The sequence below is a fragment of the Oncorhynchus nerka genome, linkage group LG2, assembly GCF_034236695.1.
Source record: "Oncorhynchus nerka isolate Pitt River linkage group LG2, Oner_Uvic_2.0, whole genome shotgun sequence".
In the NCBI taxonomy this organism is placed as follows: Eukaryota; Metazoa; Chordata; class Actinopteri; order Salmoniformes; family Salmonidae; genus Oncorhynchus; species Oncorhynchus nerka.
In genome coordinates, this window is record NC_088397.1 from 7,429,867 (window position 1) to 7,452,634 (window position 22,768).

General features: G+C 45.8%; 1 protein-coding gene across 1 annotated transcript in view; it reads left to right on the plus strand.

Annotated features, from left to right (window-relative positions):
* The window catches only part of LOC135573404 (acetylcholine receptor subunit alpha-like), a 23,175-nt gene extending 3,995 nt beyond the window's left edge, over positions 1-19,180 (plus strand). The window contains exons 5-9 of the mRNA XM_065022644.1: positions 2,660-2,855; positions 4,007-4,244; positions 12,791-13,014; positions 16,147-16,386; positions 17,180-19,180. Of these exons, the coding sequence (XP_064878716.1) occupies positions 2,660-2,855; positions 4,007-4,244; positions 12,791-13,014; positions 16,147-16,386; positions 17,180-17,311 (1,030 nt within the window). The 3' untranslated portion in view covers positions 17,312-19,180. The remainder of the gene's footprint in view (positions 1-2,659; positions 2,856-4,006; positions 4,245-12,790; positions 13,015-16,146; positions 16,387-17,179) is intronic.
* The last annotated feature ends 3,588 nt before the right edge of the window (positions 19,181-22,768 follow it).

Here is a 22,768-nt window from a genome sequence, read left to right on the forward strand (position 1 = left end):
ACAAATTCTTATTTACAACGACGGCCTAAGCCGGCCAAATCTTGACGCGGACGACGCTGGGCCCATTGGGACTCCCAATCACGGCCGGTTGTGATACAGCCTGGAATCGAACCAGGGTGTCTGTCGTGACTCCTCTAACACTAATATGCAGTGCCTTAGACAGCTGCGGCTTTAACCCCAAACAGCAAGCAATGCAGATGTAGAAGCACGGTGGCTAGGAAAAACTCCCTAGAAAGGCAGGAACCTAGGAAGAAACCTAGAGAGGCACCAGGCTCTGAGGGGGGGCTAGTCCTCTTCTGGCTGTGCCGGGTGGAGATTATAAACCTAGAGTGGAACCAGGCTCTGAGGGGTGGCCAGTCCTCTTCTGGCTGTGCCGGGTGGAGATTACAAACCTAGAGAGGAACCAGGCTTTGAGGGGTGGTCAGTCCTCTTCTGGCTGTGCCGGGTGGAAATTATAAACCTAGAGAGGAACCAGGCTCTGAGGGGTGGCCAGTCCTCTTCTGGCTGTGCCGGGTGGAGATTATAACAGAACACGGCCAAGATGTTCAAACGTTCCTAGATGACCAGCAGGGTCAAGGTCACAGTGGTTGTAGAGGGTGCAACAGGTCAGCACCTCAGGAGTAAATGTCAGTTGGCTTTAAATAGCCGAACATTCAGAGTTAGAGACAGCAGGTGCGGTAGAGAGAGACAGTCATAGGTGAAATATTATAGTTAGTGGTTTTATCATTTGATTATGCTATGTTTAGAAAGCATATAAGTCATTTCAAGCCTTATTTGGGGTGGCAGGGTAGCCTAGTGGTTAGAGAGTTGGACTAGGAACCGGAAGGTTGCAAGTTCAAACCCCGAGCTGACAAGGTGCTAATCTGTCGTTCTGCCCCTGAACAGGCAGTTAACCCACTGTTCCTAGGCCGTCATTGAAAATAAGAATTTGTTCTTAACTGACTTGCCTGGTAAAATTATTCAAACAGTTTTGTTGAATAGGAAATACATCATATAATATATTTCATATTTTTATCAAATTTGTTTCATATTTGTCCTGTGTACTTATGTCCTCCAAAGTGACGACACCTCAGAAATGTATAACTATTTTTACCAGAAAGGTGAGATTTTATCCTTTGAGTATGCAACATTACTAGTTGTTGTTTATGGCCCTCTCATGAAATAATATATTTGGGGTATTACGTAGATTACATTTTTGATGACATTTAGGTACATTTAACTGGTTGTCTTTAATCTACCTGAATTTTTGTCTATCGCCCCTGAAACAACATGTTTGGCATAATTGAGTTGTTTTCAGCATTCCCTGATGATCTAATCAGGCTAACACAATTCCCCATGGGAATCCATTGATTCTGATGCTAATAGGTGTAATAGAAAAATTGCATACTTACCTAATTTGTTTGATATTAATAGTAAACGATTCAGTATTTAACTAAGAGTAAGACTGGCCTGCTAAAGCTGAGTTTTCATCGTGTCCACTCTAGCTTCCTGCAGCTAGTCTGGGCACTGAGGACATGGGTTATACTAGAGGGTGATACATCTGTACTGACACATTATATTCTATGATCAGTGGTGCACTGAGGAAGATGTATTCCATGGACAGGATGTTGGGTGGTTTTAACTGAGATAGAGATCGCCTGGAGGAACAGAACAAAGGCCTCAGTATATCTGATTATCTTGGCATCTGGGAGACAGCAGATGACCAGAGGATGAACCCAAAGTGGCTTATGGTGCCCCCAATCTATATGGGAGGGGTGGAACAAAGTATTCTGGATAGTAGCTATATAAACTGTGCATTGTCTGTAAAGGGAAGGCTCTCAGTCCAATGGTCAAGACTGTTGGGCTGACGGTTTCATTATTGCAATAATTAATAATCAATATTAAATAAAAATGATTGTTTGAAGAAATGACCAAGTCTCTCTCAGTACTGAATTTCCACGACATTTGTCAATTTATCCCTGCAGTGCAGATGGAGACTTTGGTTAGCTTAGCAGGCTAACGCAAGAGCCCATAGGAATCCATTGACTCCGATGCTAACGAGTCAATACTCTCCACTTCCTGCAGTGCAGATGGAGACTTTGTTTAGCTTAGCAGGCTAACGCAAGAGCCCATAGGAATCCATTGACTCCGATGCTAACGAGTCAATCCTCTCCACTTCCTGCAGTGCAGATGGAGAGTTTGGTTAGCTTAGCAGGCTAACGCAAGAGCCCATAGGAATCCATTGACTCCGATGCTAACGAGTCAATCCTCTCCACTTCCTGCAGTGCAGATGGAGAGTTTGGTTAGCTTAGCAGGCTAACGCAAGAGCCCATAGGAATCCATTGACTCTGATGCTAACGAGTCAATCCTCTCCACTTCCTGCAGTGCAGATGGAGACTGGTTAGCTTAGCAGGCTAACGCAAGAGCCCATAGGAATCCATTGACTCCGATGCTAACGAGTCAATCCTCTCCACTTCCTGCAGTGCAGATGGAGGCTTTGGATAGCTTAGCAGGCTAACGCAAGAGCCCTTAGGAATCCATTGACTCTGATGCTACCTGGAACCTCTCCACTTCCTGCAGTGCAGATGGAGACTTTGGTTAGCTTAGCAGGCTAACGCAAGAGCCCATAGGAATCCATTGACTCCGATGCTAACGAGTCAATCCTCTCCACTTCCTGCAGTGCAGATGGAGACTTTGCAATCGTCCATGAGACCAAGGTGCTGCTGGAGCACACAGGTCTGATCACCTGGAACCCTCCGGCCATCTTTAAGAGCTACTGTGAGATCATTGTGCTTCACTTCCCCTTCGACCTGCAGAACTGCAGTATGAAGCTGGGGACTTGGACCTACGACGGCAACCTGGTAGTGGTCAACCCGGTAAGAAGTTTGAAAAGCACAAATATCCAAAAAGCACATCTGAAAATGTTCCAGGTCCGGGTGTAAAATAGAAGCAATCCCATGAAAAGGAGTATAAATAGTAACAATCCCATGAAAAGGAGTAGAAATAGAAGCAATCCCATGAAAAAGAGTAGAAATAGTAACAATCCCATGAAAAGGAGTAGAAATAGAAGCAATCCCATGAAAAAGAGTAGAAATAGTAACAATCCCATGAAAAGGAGTAGAAATAGAAGCAATCCCATGAAAAAGAGTAGAAATAGTAACAATCCCATGAAAAGAAGTAGAAATAGAAGCAATCCCATGAAAAAGAGTAGAAATAGTAACAATCCCATGAAAAAGAGTAGAAATAGTAACAATCCCATGAAAAAGAGTAGAAATAGTAACAATCCCATGAAAAGGAGTAGAAATAGAAGCAATCCCATGAAAAAGAGTAGAAATAGTAACTATCCCATGAAAAGGAGTAGAAATAGTAACAATCCCATGAAAAGGAGTAGAAATAGAAGCAATCCCATGAAAATGAGTAGAAATAGTAACAATCCCATGAAAAGGAGTAGAAATAGAAGCAATTCCATGAAAATGAGTAGAAATAGTAACAATCCCATGAAAAGGAGTAGAAATAGAAGCAATCCCATGAAAATGAGTAGAAATAGTAACAATCCCATGAAAAGGAGTAGAAATAGTAACAATCCCATGAAAAGGAGTAGAAATAGAAGCAATCCCATGAAAAAGAGTAGAAATAGTAACTATCCCATGAAAAGGAGTAGAAATAGAAGCAATCCCATGAAAATGAGTATAAATAGTAACAATCCCATGAAAAGGAGTAGAAATAGTAACAATCCCATGAAAAGGAGTAGAAATAGTAACAATCCCATGAAAAGGAGTAGAAATAGTAACAATCCCATGAAAAAGAGTATAAATAGTAATAATCCCATGAAAAGGAATAGAAATGGCCGCACCTGTTGTATGCTCCCACATAGTTTAAACCAGCCTCTCCAACATAATGTGTATATTGGAGGGGATGGGAAGAAAATAATTGTCATCCCATATGAACTAATAAAGTATATCTTATCTTAATTTAACCAGTAAAGTATTGACCCTAGCCCTGTACCCGTCCCCTGTCCCCCCTCTAGGACAACGACCGGCCTGACATGAGTAACTTCATGGAGAGTGGTGAGTGGGTGATGCAGGACTATAGGAGCTGGAAGCACTGGGTGTACTATGCCTGCTGCCCTGACACGCCCTACCTGGACATCACCTACCACTTCCTGATGCTGAGGCTGCCTCTCTACTTCATCGTCAACGTCATCATCCCCTGCATGCTGTTCTCCTTCCTGACTGGACTGGTCTTCTACCTCCCCACTGACTCTGGTAGGCCTGCTGTTCTCCTTCCTGACTAGACTGGTCTTCTACCTCCCCACTGACTCTGGTAGGCCTGCTGTTCTCCTTCCTGACTGGACTGGTCTTCTACCTCCCCACTGACTCTGGTAGGCCTGCTGTTCTCCTTCCTGACTAGACTGGTCTTCTACCTCCCCACTGACTCTGGTAGGCCTGCTGTTCTCCTTCCTGACTGGACTGGTCTTCTACCTCCCCACTGACTCTGGTAGGCCTGCTGTTCTCCTTCCTGACTAGACTGGTCTTCTACCTCCCCACTGACTCTGGTAGGCCTGCTGTTCTCCTTCCTGACTGGACTGGTCTTCTACCTCCCCCCTGACTCTGGTAGGCCTGCTGTTCTCCTTCCTGACTGGACTGGTCTTCTACACCCTGACTGACTCTGGTAGGCCTGCTGTTCTCCTTCCTGACTAGACTGGTCTTCTACACCCTGACTGACTCTGGTAGGCCTGCTGTTCTCCTTCCTGACTAGACTGGTCTTCTACCTCCCCACTGACTCTGGTAGGCCTGCTGTTCTCCTTCCTGACTGGACTGGTCTTCTACCTCCCCACTGACTCTGGTAGGCCTGCTGTTCTCCTTCCTGACTGGACTGGTCTTCTACCTCCCCACTGACTCTGGTAGGCCTGCTGTTCTCCTTCCTGACTAGACTGGTCTTCTACCTCCCCACTGACTCTGGTAGGCCTGCTGTTCTCCTTCCTGACTGGACTGGTCTTCTACCTCCCCCCTGACTCTGGTAGGCCTGCTGTTCTCCTTCCTGACTGGACTGGTCTTCTACACCCTGACTGACTCTGGTAGGCCTGCTGTTCTCCTTCCTGACTAGACTGGTCTTCTACACCCTGACTGACTCTGGTAGGCCTGCTGTTCTCCTTCCTGACTAGACTGGTCTTCTACCTCCCCACTGACTCTGGTAGGCCTGCTGTTCTCCTTCCTGACTGGACTGGTCTTCTACCTCCCCACTGACTCTGGTAGGCCTGCTGTTCTCCTTCCTGACTGGACTGGTCTTCTACCTCCCCACTGACTCTGGTAGGCCTGCTGTTCTCCTTCCTGACTAGACTGGTCTTCTACCTCCCCACTGACTCTGGTAGGCCTGCTGTTCTCCTTCCTGACTGGACTGGTCTTCTACCTCCCCCCTGACTCTGGTAGGCCTGCTGTTCTCCTTCCTGACTGGACTGGTCTTCTACACCCTGACTGACTCTGGTAGGCCTGCTGTTCTCCTTCCTGACTAGACTGGTCTTCTACACCCTGACTGACTCTGGTAGGCCTGCTGTTCTCCTTCCTGACTAGACTGGTCTTCTACCTCCCCACTGACTCTGGTAGGCCTGCTGTTCTCCTTCCTGACTGGACTGGTCTTCTACCTCCCCACTGACTCTGGTAGGCCTGCTGTTCTCCTTCCTGACTGGACTGGTCTTCTACCTCCCCACTGACTCTGGTAGGCCTGCTGTTCTCCTTCCTGACTAGACTGGTCTTCTACCTCCCCACTGACTCTGGTAGGCCTGCTGTTCTCCTTCCTGACTGGACTGGTCTTCTACCTCCCCCCTGACTCTGGTAGGCCTGCTGTTCTCCTTCCTGACTAGACTGGTCTTCTACCTCCCCACTGACTCTGGTAGGCCTGCTGTTCTCCTTCCTGACTGGACTGGTCTTCTACCTCCCCACTGACTCTGGTAGGCCTGCTGTTCTCCTTCCTGACTGGACTGGTCTTCTACACCCTGACTGACTCTGGTAGGCCTGCTGTTCTCCTTCCTGACTAGACTGGTCTTCTACACCCTGACTGACTCTGGTAGGCCTGCTGTTCTCCTTCCTGACTAGACTGGTCTTCTACCTCCCCACTGCCTCTGGTAGGCCTGCTGTTCTCCTTCCTGACTGGACTGGTCTTCTACCTCCCCACTGACTCTGGTAGGCCTGCTGTTCTCCTTCCTGACTAGACTGGTCTTCTACACCCTGACTGACTCTGGTAGACCTGCTGAAAATTCAAATTCACAAATTTCCCCACATTTACATATAATGGAAATGTGTATTTTCTTGGCTCACTCACGTACAGTACAATACATTTAAAACAACAATCCCCACAAGCCCTGGACCAATTGCTCTTGGGTCTGTCGAACGTTTTCACAAAGGCAGTAACAGTTTCTCAATAAATAGTCCTGAGAGTGTTACCAGCTGTTTGAATAGATCAAATATGTCAGTGGTTCTAGAGTAGTATTGCTGCAGTGTATTGTTGTGTTGGACTCCTCTAACCATGTCTCTGTATGTAAGAAGATGACCCTGTCTATCTGTCCTGCTGTCTCCGACTGTGGTCTTGTCTCCTCTAACCATGTCTCTGTATGTAAGAAGATGACCCTCTGACTGTCTCTGGTCTTGTTGTGTTGGACTCCTCTAACCATGTCTCTGTATGTAAGAAGATGACCCTGTCTATCTGTCCTGCTGTCTCTGACTGTGGTCTTGTTGTGTTTGACTCCTCTAACCATGTCTCTGTATGTAAGAAGATGACCCTGTCTATCTGTCCTGCTGTCTCTGACTGTGGTCTTGTTGTGTTGGACTCCTCTAACCATGTCTCTGTATGTAAGAAGATGACCCTGTCTATCTGTCCTGCTGTCTCTGACTGTGGTCTTGTTGTGTTGGACTCCTCTAACCATGTCTCTGTATGTAAGAAGATGACCCTGTCTATCTGTCCTGCTGTCTCTGACTGTGGTCTTGTTGTGTTTGACTCCTCTAACCATGTCTCTGTATGTAAGAAGATGACCCTGTCTATCTGTCTTGCTGTCTCTGACTGTGGTCTTGTTGTGTTTGACTCCTCTAACCATTTTTTTTATTTCACCTTTATTTAACCAGGTAGGCTAGTTGAGAACAAGTTCTCATTTGCAACTGCGACCTTCACCAAGATAAAACAAGTTCATTTGCAGCAGTGTGAACAGACAACACAGAGTTACACATGGAATAAACAATTAACAAGTCAATAACACAGTAGAAAAAAAGGGGGGAGTCTATATACAATGTGTGCAAAAGGCATGAGGAGGTAGGCGAATAATACAATTTTGCAGATTAACACTGGGGTGATAAATGATCAGATGGTCATGTACAGGTAGAGATATTGGTGTGCAAAAGAGCAGAAAAGTAAATAAATAAATAAAAAAACAGTATAAAAACAGTATGGGAATGAGGTAGGTGAAAATGGGTGGGCTATTTACCAATAGCCTATGTACAGCTGCAGCGATCGGTTAGCTGCTCGGATAGCTGATGTTTGAAGTTGGTGAGGGAGATAAAAGTCTCCAACTTCAGCGATTTTGCAGTTCGTTCCAGTCACAGGCAGCAGAGTACTGGAACGAAAGGCGGCCAAATGAGGTGTTGGCTTTAGGGATGATCAGTGAGATACACCTGCTGGAGCGTGTGCTACGGATGGGTGTTGCCATCGTGACCAGTGAACTGAGATAAGGCGGAGCTTTACCTAGCATGGACTTGTAGATGACCTGGAGCCAGTGGGTCTGGCGACGAATATGTAGCGAGGGCCAGCCGACTAGAGCATACAAGTCGCAGTGGTGGGTGGTATAAGGTGCTTTGGTGACAAAACGGATGGCACTATGATAGACTGCATCCAGTTTGCTGAGTAGAGTGTTGGAAGCCATTTTGTAGATGACATCGCCGAAATCGAGGATCGGTAAGATAGTCAGTTTTACTAGGGTAAGCTTGGCGGCGTGAGTGAAGGAGGCTTTGTTGCGGAATAGAAAGCCGACTCTTGATTTGATTTTCGATTGGAGATGTTTGATGTGAGTCTGGAAGGAGAGTTTGCAGTCTAGCCAGACACCTAGGTACTTATAGATGTCCACATATTCAAGGTCGGAACCATCCAGGGTGGTGATGCTAGTCGGGCATGCGGGTGCAGGCAGCGATTGGTTGAAGGGCATGCGGGTGCAGGCAGCGATCGGTTGAAAAGCATGCATTTGGTTTTACTCGCGTTTAAGAGCAGTTGGAGGCCACGGAAGGAGTGCTGTATGGCATTGAAGCTCGTTTGGAGGTTAGATAGCACAGTGTCCAATGACGGGCCGAAAGTATATAGAATGGTGTCGTCTGCGTAGAGGTGGATCAGGGAATCGCCCGCAGCAAGAGCAACATCATTGATATATACAGAGAAAAGAGTCGGCCCGAGAATTGAACCCTGTGGCACCCCCATAGACACTGCCAGAGGACCGGACAGCATGCCCTCCGATTTGACACACTGAACTCTGTCTGCAAAGTAATTGGTGAACCAGGCAAGGCAGTCATCCGAGAAACCAAGGCTATTGAGTCTGCCGATAAGAATATGGTGATTGACAGAGTCGAAAGCCTTGGCGAGGTCGATGAAGACGGCTGCACAGTACTGTCTTTTATCGATGGCGGTAATGATATCGTTTAGTACCTTGAGCGTGGCTGAGGTGCACCCGTGACCGGCTCGGAAACCAGATTGCACAGCGGAGAAGGTACGGTGGGATTCGAGATGGTCAGTGACCTGTTTGTTGACTTGGCTTTCGAAGACCTTAGATAGGCAGGGCAGGATGGATATAGGTCTATAGCAGTTTGGGTCCAGGGTGTCTCCCCTTTGAAGAGGGGGATGACTGCGGCAGCTTTCAATCCTTGGGGATCTCAGACGATATGAAAGAGAGGTTGAACAGGCTAGTAATAGGGGTTGCGACAATGGCGGCAGATAGTTTCAGAAATAGAGGGTCCAGATTGTCAAGCCCAGCTGATTTGTACGGGTCTAGGTTTTGCAGCTCTTTCAGAACATCTGCTATCTGGATTTGGGTAAAGGAGAACCTGGAGAGGCTTGGGCGAGGAGCTGCGGGGGCGGAGCTGTTGGCCGAGGTTGGAGTAGCCACGCGGAAGGCATGGCCAGCCGTTGAGAAGTGCTTATTGAAGCTTTCGATAATCGTGGATTTATCGGTGGAGACCGTGTTACCTAGCCTCAGTGCAGTGGGCAGCTGGGAGGAGGTGCTCTTGTTCTCCATGGACTTCACAGTGTCCCAGAACTTTTTGGAGTTGGAGCTACAGGATGCAAACTTCTGCCTGAAGAAGCTGGCCTTAGCTTTCCTGACTGACTGCGTGTATTGGTTCCTGACTTCCCTGAACAGTTGCATATCACGGGGGCTATTCGATGCTATTGCAGTCCGCCACAGGATGTTTTTGTGCTGGTCGAGGGCAGTCAGGTCTGGAGTGAACCAAGGGCTGTATCTGTTCTTGGTTCTGCATTTTTTGAACGGAGCATGCTTATCTAAAATGGTGAGGAAGTTACTTTTAAAGAATGACCAGGTCAATGTCAATGTCCTTCCAGGATACCCGGGCCAGGTCAATTAGAAAGGCCTGCTCACAGAAGTGTTTTAGGGAGCGTTTGACAGTGATGAGGGGTGGTCGTTTGACTGCGGCTCCGTGGCGGATACAGGCAATGAGGCAGTGATCGCTGAGATCCTGGTTGAAGACAGCGGAGGTGTATTTGGAGGGCCAGTTGGTCAGGATGACGTCTATGAGGGTGCCCTTGTTTACAGAGTTAGGGTTGTACCTGGTGGGTTCCTTGATGATTTGAGTGAGATTGAGGGCATCTAGCTTACATTGTAGGACTGCCGGGGTGTTAAGCATATCCCAGTTTAGGTCACCTAACAGAACAAACTCTGAAGCTAGATGGGGGGCGATCAATTCACAAATGGTGTCCAGGGCACAGCTGGGAGCTGAGGGTGGCCGGTAGCAGGCGGCAACAGTGAGAGACTTATTTCTGGAGAGGGTAATTTTCAAAATTAGTAGTTCGAACTGTTTGGGTATGGACCTGGAAAGTATGACATTACTTTGCAGGCTATCTCTGCAGTAGACTGCAACTCCGCCCCCTTTGGTAGTTCTATCTTGACGGAAGATGTTATAGTTGGGTATGGAAATCTCTGAATTTTTGGTGGCCTTCCTGAGCTAGGATTCAGACACGGCAAGGACATCAGGGTTAGCAGAGTGTGCTAAAGCAGTGAGTAAAACAAACTTAGGGAGGAGGCTTCTGATGTTGACATGCATAAAACCAAGGCTTTTTCGATCACAGAAGTCAACAAATGAGGGTACCTGGGGACATGCAGGGCCTGGGTTTTACCTCCACATCACCCGCGGAACAGAGAAGGAGTAGTATGAGGGTGCGGCTAAAGGCTATCAAAACTGGTCGCCTAGAGCGTTGGGGGCAGAGGATAAGAGGAGCAGGTTTCTGGGCATGGTAGAATATATTCAGGGCATAATGCGCAGACAGGGGTATGGTGGGGTGCGGGTACAGCGGAGGTAAGCCCAGGCACTGGGTGATGATGAGACAGGTTGTATCTCTGGACATGCTGGTTGTAATGGGTGAGGTCACCGCATGTGTGGGAGGTGGGACAAAGGAGGTAACAGGGGTATGCAGAGTGGGTCTAGGGGCTCCATTGTGAACTAAAACAATTATAACTAACCTGAACAACAGTATACAAGGCATATTGACATCTGAGAGAGACATACAGCGAGGCATACAGTAATCACAGGTGTTGAATTTGGAAAGCTAGCTAAAAACAGTAGGCGAGGCTAATCCGCTAGCACAACAAACAGCAGGTAAAATGGCGTTGACTAGGCAACGGGGCCGACAGGTAAGACAAACAAGCAGAAAGGAGTACCGTGATTAATGGACAGTCCAGCGTGCGTCAGCTATGTAGCCAAGAGATCAGTGTCCAGGGGGCAGCGGTGGATGGGCAGGGGGGCTGGGCTGGCGAGTGTTATCCAGGTTTTTTTTTAAAAACTAACAATGACTAACTAGCTTGTAGCTAGTTAGCTGGTTAGCGTCTGGAGGTTCTTGAGTGTGTCATAAAAATAAAAATAAGAGTAAAAGTAATAGCGATTCCGTATCACATTGGGTGAGGCAGGTTTCCGGAAGGTATAAACAAATTAAAAATCAAAAAGAGATAGAAAGTAAATGGGGTCAGAGAGTGATTGGGACGCGGTGGTTCAGACGGTTAGCAGGCCTGTGCTAACAAGCTAACAGTTCGTAGGCCCGAGCTAGACAAGGTAGCAGTTAGCGGACCGGAGCTTGACAAGCTAGCCGTTAGCAGGCCGAATTAGCAAGCAGGGAGATAGCGAGGGCTAGAGAGTTAACCTTTGGGGGACGTCGCGATGGGGTGAGTCTGTTTATTCCTCTTCATGCGGTGAGCTGGAGATACAGCGATTCAGAAAGCTCGCGGGCCTTGGCCAGCAGATGGATCTTTGGCAATGTCGCAGCGGAAAAGCCTGTTGAAACCCCCTCGGACGATTATGTCGGTGGACCAGTCGTGATGGATCGGCGGGGATCCGTGTCGGCAGTAGAGGGTCAGTAGAGGGTCCAGGCCAATTGGCAAATTAGGTATTTTTGGACCTCTTCGGCTAGTCGGGAGATGGGCTTAGCTCGAGGCTAGCTCCAGGCTAACTGGTGCTTGCTCTGGGACAGAGACGTTAGCCAGGAGTAGCCACTCGGATTGCAGCTAGCTATTTACGATGATCCGGTATAAAGGTTCAGAGCTTGCGGTAGGAATCCGGAGATGTGGTAGAGAAAAAGCAGTCTGATATGCTTTGGGTAGATGTCGCGCTGGTGTCCTAGTTAGCGTTGAAGACCGCTAGCAGTGGCTAGCTAGTAGCTACTTAGCGGCTAGCTTCTGATGAGGGTTCCGATTCTAAAGTATAGAAAAAGCAGATCCGTACCACATTGGGTGATGCGGGTTGCAGGAGAGTATATTCAGCCTGTAGTTGGAAAGTGAGATTAAAATATGTATGTATACAGAAAAAAACGAGGAAAAACTATATTTACACTATACAGGACGGGACAAGACAAAACACACGTCCGACTGCTACGCCATCTTGGAGAGAGTAAGAATGTATGTAAGAAGATGACCCTGTCTATCTGTCCTGCTGTCTCTGACTGTGGTCTTGTTGTGTTGGACTCCTCTAACCATGTCTCTGTATGTAAGAAGATGACCCTGTCTATCTGTCCTGCTGTCTCTGACTGTGGTCTTGTTGTGTTGGACTCCTCTAACCATGTCTCTGTATGTAAGAAGATGACCCTGTCTATCTGTCCTGCTGTCTCTGACTGTGGTCTTGTTGTGTTGGACTCCTCTAACCATGTCTCTGTATGTAAGAAGATGACCCTGTCTATATGTCCTGCTGTCTCTGACTGTGGTCTTGTTGTGTTGGACTCCTCTAACCATGTCTCTGTATGTAAGAAGATGACCCTGTCTATCTGTCCTGCTGTCTCCGACTGTGGTCTTGTTGTTGTTAATGTTGATGTTGTTGTTGTTCTTGATGATGTTGTTGTTGTTGACACCAGTGTCTCTGTTCCATACAGGTGAGAAGATGACCCTGTCTATCTGTCCTGCTGTCTCCGACTGTGGTCTTGTTGTTGTTAATGTTGATGTTGTTGTTGATGTTGTTCTTGATGATGTTGTTGATGTTGTTGTTGTTGATGATGATGTTGATGTTGTTGTTGTTGTTGATGATGTTGTTGATGTTGTTGTTGTTGACACCAGTGTCTCTGTTCCATACAGGTGAGAAGATGACCCTGTCTATCTCTGTCCTGCTGTCTCTCACTGTGTTTCTGCTGGTCATCGTGGAGCTCATCCCCTCCACCTCCAGTGCGGTGCCTCTCATTGGGAAGTACATGCTCTTCACCATGGTCTTCGTCATAGCCTCCATCGTCATCACCGTCATCGTCATCAACACACACCACCGCTCTCCCAGTACACACACAATGCCCCAGTGGGTCCGCAAGGTAGGTCAACCGACCGACCGATCGATCAATAAATCCATCAGTCAGTCAGTCAGTCAATCAATCAGTCAGTCAGTCAGTCAATAAATAAATCAGTCAGTCAATCAATCAGTCAATCAATCAATCAGTCAGTCAATAAATCAATCAGTCAATAAATCAATCAGTCAGTCAGTCAATAAATCAATCAGTCAGTCAATCAATAAATAAATTAGTCAGTCAATCAATCAGTCAGTCAGTCAGTCAGTTAGTCAGTCAATAATTCAATAAATAAATTAGTCAGTCAGTCAGTCAGTAAATAAATCAGTCAGTCAATAAATCAATCAGTCAGTCAGTCAATCAAGATAGGTCAATCAACCGACCGATCGACCGATCGATAAATCAATCAGTCAGTCAGTCAGTCGGTCAATAAATCATTCAACAAGGCAGTCAATCAGTCAGTAAATAAAGCAGTCAATAAATAAATAAATCAGTCAGTCAATGAGTCAGTCAGTCAGTCAATAAATCAATCAGTCAGTCAGTCAATAAATCAATAAATCAATCAGTCAGTCAATCAAGGTAGGTCAACCAACCGGCTGACCGACCGATCGATGAATCAATCAGTCAGTCAATAAGTCAGTCAGTCAGTCGGTCAATAAATCAGTCAATCAGTCAATCAATTAATCAGTCAGTCAGTCAATAAATTAGTCAGTCAGTCAATAAATCAGTCAATCAGTCAGTCAATCAGTCAGTCAGTCAATAAATCAATCAGTCAGTCAGTCAATAAATCAATCAGTCAGTCAATCAAGGTAGGTCAACCAACCGACCGACCGATCGATCGATCAATAAATCAATCAGTCAATCAGTCAGTCAGTCAGTCAGTCAGTCAATAAGTTAGTCAGTCAATCAGTCAGTCAATAAATCAGTCAGTCAATAAATCAATCAGTCTGTCAGTCAGTCAGTCAGTCAATAAATCAGTCAGTCAGTTAATCAATCAGTCAGTCAATCAAGGTAGGTCAACCGACCGACTGACCAATCAGTCAGTCAGTCAATCAATCAGTCATTCAGTCAGTCAATAAATCAGTCAGTCAATAAATCAGTCAGTCAATCAATCAGTCAGTCAGTCAATAAATCAGTCAGTCAATCAATCAGTCAGTCAATAAATCAGTCAATCAGTCAGTCAATCAGTCAAATTAATCAATCAGTCAGTCAGTCAGTCAGTCAATAAATCAATCAGTCAGTCAATCAAGGTAGGTCAACCAACCGACCGACCGATCGATCGATCAATAAATCAATCAGCCAATCAGTCAGTCAATAAATCAGTCAGTCAGTCAATAAATCAGTCAGTCAATAAATAAATAAATCAGTCAATAAATTAATCAGTCAGTCAGTCAATAAATCAATCTGTCATCAATCAGTCAGTCAATCAATAAATCAATCAGTCATTTAGTCAGTCAATCAATCAGTCAGTCAATCAGCCAGCCAGTCAATCAGTCAGTCAATAAATCAATCAGCCAGTCAATCACTCAGACAGTCAATCAGTCAGTCAATAAATCAATCAGTCAGTCAATCAGTCAGTCAATCAGTCAGTCAATCAGTCAATAAATCAATCAGTCAGTCAGTCAATCAATAAATCAATCAGTCAATCAATCAATCAATCAATCAAGTAGGTAGACTAGGTACAATGAACAAAGTGAATGTCAGTACATCTCATTCCTAATTTAGCAATGTCAGTACAACATCTAGTGGTGTCCTAGTTTTCAGACCCCTTGGTGTGATGGCCGTGACATTGGATTGTCAGGCTTCCCCCTAAATTCTCTGTGTCTTCCGTTGGGCTTTCGGGGTTTTCTCTTGGCTGCACTGCCACCTGGTGGTGCTAATGCAGTATGTCATGTATTTTGTCAGGTGTTAGTGACATTCTGCTTTCGGCCATTTAGAACAGTGGTTCCCAACCTTTTTGGGTTACTGTTCCACCAACGGCATTCTGCTCTGCCCGGAGTACCCCTGAAGTACCCCCTCATGTGCATGGTTTCATGAGTCTTCTCAGGTACCATATGTGGAAAGACCAAGTACCCCCGGGGGTCCTAGTACCTCTGGTTGGGAACCACTGATTTAGAACCCCTCAGCTCTCAGCAGCCTCTCTAGTGGGGCTCTCCTTTGAGAGACAGGAAGTAGTTAAGAGCAGTCTGTCTGTCTGTCTGTCCTATTGCTGACTTTAGCTGAGTCATTTGAGTAATGGCATGTCAGGTTTGTCAGTTTATTCATTGAGTACTCATGGTTTTATGGTTGATGTATGTGATCTTGATTATCATGAAAAATATGTTAGTCCCCCAACACAGTATTATGTGCTTTACAGTACTTTGTGTTACTCATTACAATGTATTTACAGTAATTAGTGTACTGTATATAACTTGTGTTACTCAATACAATGTATTTACAGTAATTGATTTATAACTTGTGTTACTCATTTCAATTTTTACAGTAATTAGTTACTGTATATAACTTGTGTTACTCATTACAATGTATTTACAGTAATTGATGTACAGTACAGTACTTTGTGTTACTCATTACAATGTTTTTACAGTAATTAGTGTACTGTATATAACTTGTGTTACTCATTACAATGTATTTACAGTAATTAATTTCCTGTACATTTCTTTGTGTTACTCATTACAATGTATTTACAGTAATTGATGTACAGTACAGTACTTTGTGTTACTCATTACAATGTTTTTACAGTAATTAGTGTACTGTATATAACTTGTGTTACTCATTACAATGTATTTACAGTAATTAGTGTACTATATATAACTTGTGTTACTCAATACAATGTATTTACAGTAATTAGTGTACTGTATATAACTTGTGTTACTCAATACAATGTATTTACAGTAATTAGTGTACTGTATATAACTTGTGTTACTCAATACAATGTATTTACAGTAATTAGTGTACTGTATATAACTTGTGTTACTCATTACAATGTATTTACAGTAATTGATTTACTGTACAGCACTTTGTGTTATTCGTTACAATGTATTTACAGTAGTTGATGTACTGTACAGTACTTTGTGTTATTCATCACAATGTTTTTACAGTAATTGATTTACTTTACATGACTTATTGTTACTCATTACAATGTATTTTCCTGTATTTCAGATTTTCATCGACACCATCCCCAATTTTATGTTCTTCTCGACTATGAAGCGTCCATCCAGGGACAGGCAGGAGAAGAGGATTCACCCGGCTGACTTTGACATCTCCGACATCTCGGGCAAGCCTGCCCCTGCCTCTGTCACCTTCCAGTCCCCCATCACCAAGAACCTGGACGTCCGCAGCGCCATCGAGGGGGTCAAGTACATCGCAGAGACCATGAAGTCTGATGAAGAGTCCAACAATGTAAGAATAAGATCTCAGGAAGCATTTATGGAACTCATGTCTGTCTGTCTGTCTGTCTGTCTGTCTGTCTGTCTGTCTGTCTGTCTGTGTTTCTGAGTCTGTCTGTCTTTGTGTCTGAGCCTGTCTGTCTTTGCATCTGAGTCTGTCTGTCTGTCTGTCTTTGTGTCTTAGCCTGTTTGTCTTTGAGTCTGTCTTTGTGGTGAGTCTCTCTGTCTGTCTTTGTATCTGAGTCTGTCTGTCTTTGTGTTGAGTCTGTCTGTCTTTGTATCTGAGTCTGTCTGTCTTTGTGTCTGAGCCTGTCTGTCTTTGAGTCTGTCTGTCTTTGTGGTGAGTCTGTCTGTCTATCTTTGTATATGAGTCTGTCTTTCTTTGTGCCTGAGTCTGTCTGTCTGAGTCTGTCTGTCTGTCTATCTTTTGAGCTTTCATGTTTTAATGTTGTGCGGCTAATACAAAAACAAATTGTCTTGAAAATGTTAATGACTCAACTCTCTATTCTCTCCTCACATCACACCTCTCTCTCTCTCTCTCTCTCTCTCTCTCTCTCTCTCACCCCCTCCTCTCTCTTCCATCCTCTCTCTCCTCACCTTTCACCCCCCTCTCTCTCATTTCTCCTCCCTCTCCCTCTTTCTCTCTCCTCACCTTTCACCCCCCCTCTCTCTCTCTCTCATCTCTCCTCTCTCTCCCTCTTTCTCTCTCCTCACATTTCACCCCTTCCTCTATCTTCCCTCCTCTCTCTTCCCTCCTCTCTCTCCTCACCTTTCACCCATCTCCTCTCTCTTCCCTCCTCTCTCAGGCTGCTGAGGAGTGGAAGTTTGTAGCCATGGTCCTGGATCACATCTTGCTGTGTGTGTTCATGGCTGTGTGTATCATCGGCACCATGGGAGTGTTCGCTGGACGCCTCATTGAGCTGAGCATGCAGGGCTAAAGGAGAGGCCTAGCCGGAGTCATCGTGCTCTGGCCACACCCTGGTTCTCCTGCTCGCTCTGACACCTGTCTGCTGTGCCTCTACCCCGACTCATCTGGAAATGACAATCAATCGATTGATTGGATCGTTGATTGAATGTAACTGGTCCAGTGAGGTGTTGTTATTGTTAGCTTATTTAGTGCATGGAGATTACAGTTGAAAATATGGACATTCACGGCACTCGGTGTTGAGAAGGTGTCCCGCTGTCAGCTGTCTATGACTTGATGGATCGTGTTTAAGGAACGATGGTTAACCTACCTAACGAGATGATTCCTTTATTTCTAACCATCCTTCCTCACGTGGAACGAAGGATGCAGAGTATGTTGGTTTAACAAACTCTGCATAATGGCTCTGATTGGGAGCACTCTGGCACTCTTATGGCACTGTGGATGAGGGAGGTCACATTTTTATTCTTTATATTTTACCTTTATTTAACTAGGCAAGTCAGTTAAGAACAGGTTCTTATTTTCAATGACGGTCTAGGAACAGTGGGTTAACTGCCTGTTCAGGGGCAGAACAGCTCAGGGATTTGAACTTGCAACCTTTCGGTTACTAGTCCAACGCTCTAACCACTAGGCTACCCTGCCGCCACATTATGGCACTGTGGATGGGGGAGGTCACATTATGGCACTGTGGATGGGGGAGGTCACATTATGGCACTGTGGATGAGGGAGGTCACATTATGGCACTGTGGATGAGGGAGGTCACATTATGGCACTGTGGATGAGGGAGGTCACATTATGGTACTGTGGATGAGGGAGATCACATTATGGCACTGTGGATGAGGGAGGTCACATTATGGCACTGTGGATGGGGGAGGTCACATTATGGCACTGTGGATGAGGGAGGTCACATTATGGCACTGTGGATGAGGGAGGTCACATTATGGCACTGTGGATGAGGGAGGTCACATTATGGCACTGTGGATGAGGGAGGTCACATTATGGTACTGTGGATGAGGGAGGTCACATTATGGCACTGTGGATGAGGGAGGTCACATTATGGTACTGTGGATGAGGGAGGTCACATTATGGCACTGTGGATGAGGGAGGTCACATTATGGCACTGTGGATGAGGGAGGTCACATTATGGCACTGTGGATGAGGGAGGTCACATTATGGCACTGTGGATGAGGGAGATCACATTATGGTACTGTGGATGAGGGAGATCACATTATGGTACTGTGGATGAGGGAGATCACATTATGGTACTGTGGATGAGGGAGGTCACATTATGGCACTGTGGATGAGGGAGGTCACATTATGGCACTGTGGATGAGGGAGGTCACATTATGGCACTGTGGATGAGGGAGGTCACATTATGGCACTGTGGATGAGGGAGGTCACATTATGGCACTGTGGATGAGGGAGATCACATTATGGTACTGTGGATGAGGGAGGTCACATTATGGCACTGTGGATGAGGGAGATCACATTATGGTACTGTGGATGAGGGAGGTCACATTATGGTACTGTGGATGAGGGAGGTCACATTATGGTACTGTGGATGAGGGAGGTCACATTATGGTACTGTGGATGACGGAGATCACAAGCAGCTGGTAGTGCATCTCGCCTTTGTTGCATGATCATTATTGACGATCAGAAGATCAGTTTGAATGAGTTTCTCAACGTTGATTTAGAAGTGGTCCTGTCTTGTGGATGGGCTGTTGCTTATTCAATAAAGATGACAGTGCAGGGGCTGCTGGGAAACTACATGTTTTATCTTGTCCGATGTTAGGGTTTTCTCTCCTCCTTCTGCCAAATGTCATCATGGTTCTATTTTTAGATTTGGTTAGATGTAAAAAATAAAATCTACTTCCAGATAAGCCTGTCTCTTTGTATTGTGTTTTTTTTACATTGACAGGGACTGCATAAACTCTGGTTAGTAAAATATTTGTGCATGTCATTTTCTCCATTAAGAAGATAAACTGTGTGCATGGGTCCTCTTTCTGTTGAATAAATGATTAAATTACCTTATTTTAACGTATTATTTGAGATTTTCCAGTAGTCAACACGTATCTGTTCTGTTCTCCTCTCATCAGTAAACGTCTTTATACACAGAACCAACTGTTCAAACTTGGACAAGTTGCACATCTGGAAATATTGCATCACCGCAAAGGCCCCGGATTGGAGCGAGAGAAGCATTACATTCTCCCAGTCGGTTTTACGAAAACAGTCTTTCGAGCGACATGACAAACACAACGCTCGAAGATTTGGACAGAAACGTAAGTTATAGAGGGATGGCAGATTGATAAAACATCAAATTGCACTCTTGATTGTATGCATACAATTTAAAAGTTCCGGGTACAATGTGGAAACCCCGATGAAGCGGAAATCCTGAGCTAAAGTTGTGTTTACGGCGAAGGAGTGGCTCATACTGTCTCCACAAGTAAGTCGATGTTTATGTTATGTTGAACTTGAGTACTAGATCGATTTGTCAAAGTTTTGGGATTCTAAATTATAATTGCGCAAATAACTGAATTTCAAAACATGTTTGCAATGGATGAGATGGGATGGCAGCAGCAACACCTTGAGTGGTCACATCTGTTGCGACACCCTTGCTTATAAAACATTTGTTGAGGACAAATGGAAACATGGTAGCGTTATGTTATGATATCTGTTTTTATTTTTGTATTCCATTTGTTTCGAGTTGTATCAGATGACATCACGCGTTATTCTCTGCTTGGTGGTTATGAAGTCTGCGTTGGCATGGATACTTGCACGATGAGAAGAAGAAAAAGCCTCATCTGAGTTTTAAAGTCATTGAGTTATTGCTATACCGTAGCTTTCATTATGTAACCTGCGCTCGTGGATTTTGTGCAGCTCACACAGTCAGTCAGTATACCTCGTGTACACACACACACTACCGTAGAGTGCAGTAAACCAATATCTGTTTAAACTGTACAAAACCATGCAGCGGTTGGCTTTACGATTCACATCATTTATGACTTTTTATGGAGTCACTCGTCACTGTAGCCAAGGAATGTAGACTTTCCCACAGCTCTGAAATGTCATCTGAGGCATAGTGGACATTGACTCATTGACACGCAGACATTCGTAGTACAAACAAACGGCCCACTATTCCCAATATAGTGCACAAACTTATTTTTTTTCAATATTTTTTTTTTATAACATTTAAAAAAAATTGACCCCTTTTTCTCCCGATTTCATTGTATCCAATTGGTAGTTACAGTCTTGTCTCATAGCTGCAACTCCCATACAGACTTGGGAAAGGTGAAGGCCGAGAGTTGTGCGTCCTCTGAAACACAACCCAGCCAAACCACGCTGCTTCTTGACAAGCCGCACTGCTTCTTGACTGGCGACTGTGTCAGCGTGCACTACGCCCGGCCCCCCACAGGAGTCGCTAGTGAGCGATGGGACAAGGACATCCCTGCCGGCCAAACCCTCCCAGACGACGCTGGGCCAATTGTGCGCCGCCCCATGGGCCTCCCGGTCGCAGCCGACTGCGACACAGCCTGGACTCGAACCCAGAATCTCTAGTGGCACAGCTAGCACTGCCTTAGACCACTGCGCCACTCGGGAGGCCCATAGTGGACTACCTTTCACCAGGCCCATAGCACACTACCTTTCACCAGGCCCATAGTACACTACCTTTCACCAGGCCGGTAGTACACTACCTTTCACCAGGCCCATAGGGCACTACCTTCCACCAGGCCCATAGTACACTACCTTTCACCAGGCCCATAGGGCACTACCTTTCACCAGGCCCATAGTACACTACCTTTCACCAGGCCCATAGGGCACTACCTTTCACCAGGCCCATAGGGCACTACCTTTCACCAGGCCCATAGGGCACTACCTTTCACCAGGCCCATAGGGCACTACCTTTCACCAGGCCCATAGGGCCCTACCTTTCACCAGGCCCATAGGGCACTACCTTTCACCAGGCCCATAGGGCACTACCTTTCACCAGGCCCATAGGGCACTACCTTTCACCAGGCCCATAGTGCACTACCTTTCACCAGGCCCATAGTACACTACCTTTCACCAGGCCCATAGTATACTACCTTTCACCAGGCCCATAGGGCACTACCTTTCACCAGGCCCATAGGGCACTACCTTTCACCAGGCCCATAGGGCACTACCGTTCAACCTATGGGCCTTTGGCCAAAAGTAGTGCACTATGTAGGGAATATGGTTCCGTTTGGAACGGAGACCCATACTGCTCGTTCTCCTGGTTACTGTAGTTATGGTGTTTCATGGAATCGGACTAGCAAAGGTGCTCCATTATCTGTCAATACACCTACAGTTCACTCACTCACTCACTCATTCCAATCATTCAAACCTGGAATCCTAAACAAACTTTGTTGAACTGTGGTCTTAGTATTAACATTCCACAGTGGTAAACTGGAAAACATTGACCAGGCCTTGTGTTCTCTCGTTGCCTGAGGAACCTGCTTCAGAGTGATGTGTTCCCTAGAGGCTGTCCCTGGTCTGTTACAGTACTGAACCTGCTTCAGAGTGATGTGTTCCCCAGAGGCCGTCCCTGGTCTGTTACAGTACTGAACCTGCTTCAGAGTGATGTGTTCCCTAGAGGCCGTCCCTGGTCTGTTACAGTACTGAACCTGCTTCAGAGTGATGTGTTCCCCAGAGGCCGTCCCTGGTCTGTTACAGTACTGAACCTGCTTCAGAGTGATGTGTTCCCTAGAGGCCGTCCCTGGTCTGTTACAGTACTGAACCTGCTTCAGAGTGATGTGTTCCCTGGTCTGTTACAGTACTGAACCTGCTTCAGAGTGATCTGTTCCCTGGTCTGTTACAGTACTGAACCTGCTTCAGAGTGATGTGTTCCCTAGAGGCCGTCCCTGGTCTGTTACAGTACTGAACCTTGTTTGGAGTTGAGTCTTCTCTGGTCTGTTACAGTACTGAACCTTGTTTGGAGTTGAGTCTTCTCTGGTCTGTTACAGTACTGAACCTTGTTTGGAGTTGAGTCTTCTCTGGTCTGTTACAGTACTGAACCTTGTTTGGAGTTGAGTCTTCTCTGGTCTGTTACAGTACTGAACCTTGTTTGGAGTTGAGTCTTCTCTGGTCTGTTACAGTACTGAACCTTGTTTGGAGTTGAGTCTTCTCTGGTCTGTTACAGTGCTCCCATTCCTCAGTTCAGGAGGTAAGCAACCAAACTGGCCTGAGCATTGTGGATGGATAGCTGGAGGGTAACTACATGTTTCAGAGATCTACTGTAAATGGCAAGATGTTTGTCTCCAGAGCTATAACACAGAGTTTTAAAATGTCTTCATGTAATCTCTGGCTATGAGAGCGAGCCTCTCGTCCTGCAATAGACAGGTCTGCAGAGAAGAGAGGAAGCTTCCTGTGTAACCAACCCACGTGACCAACTCAGCTCAAGCACATGGCGGCGAGGGTGTTTGTGGGCGATATTCGTATTCACTTCAGCTTCCTGATA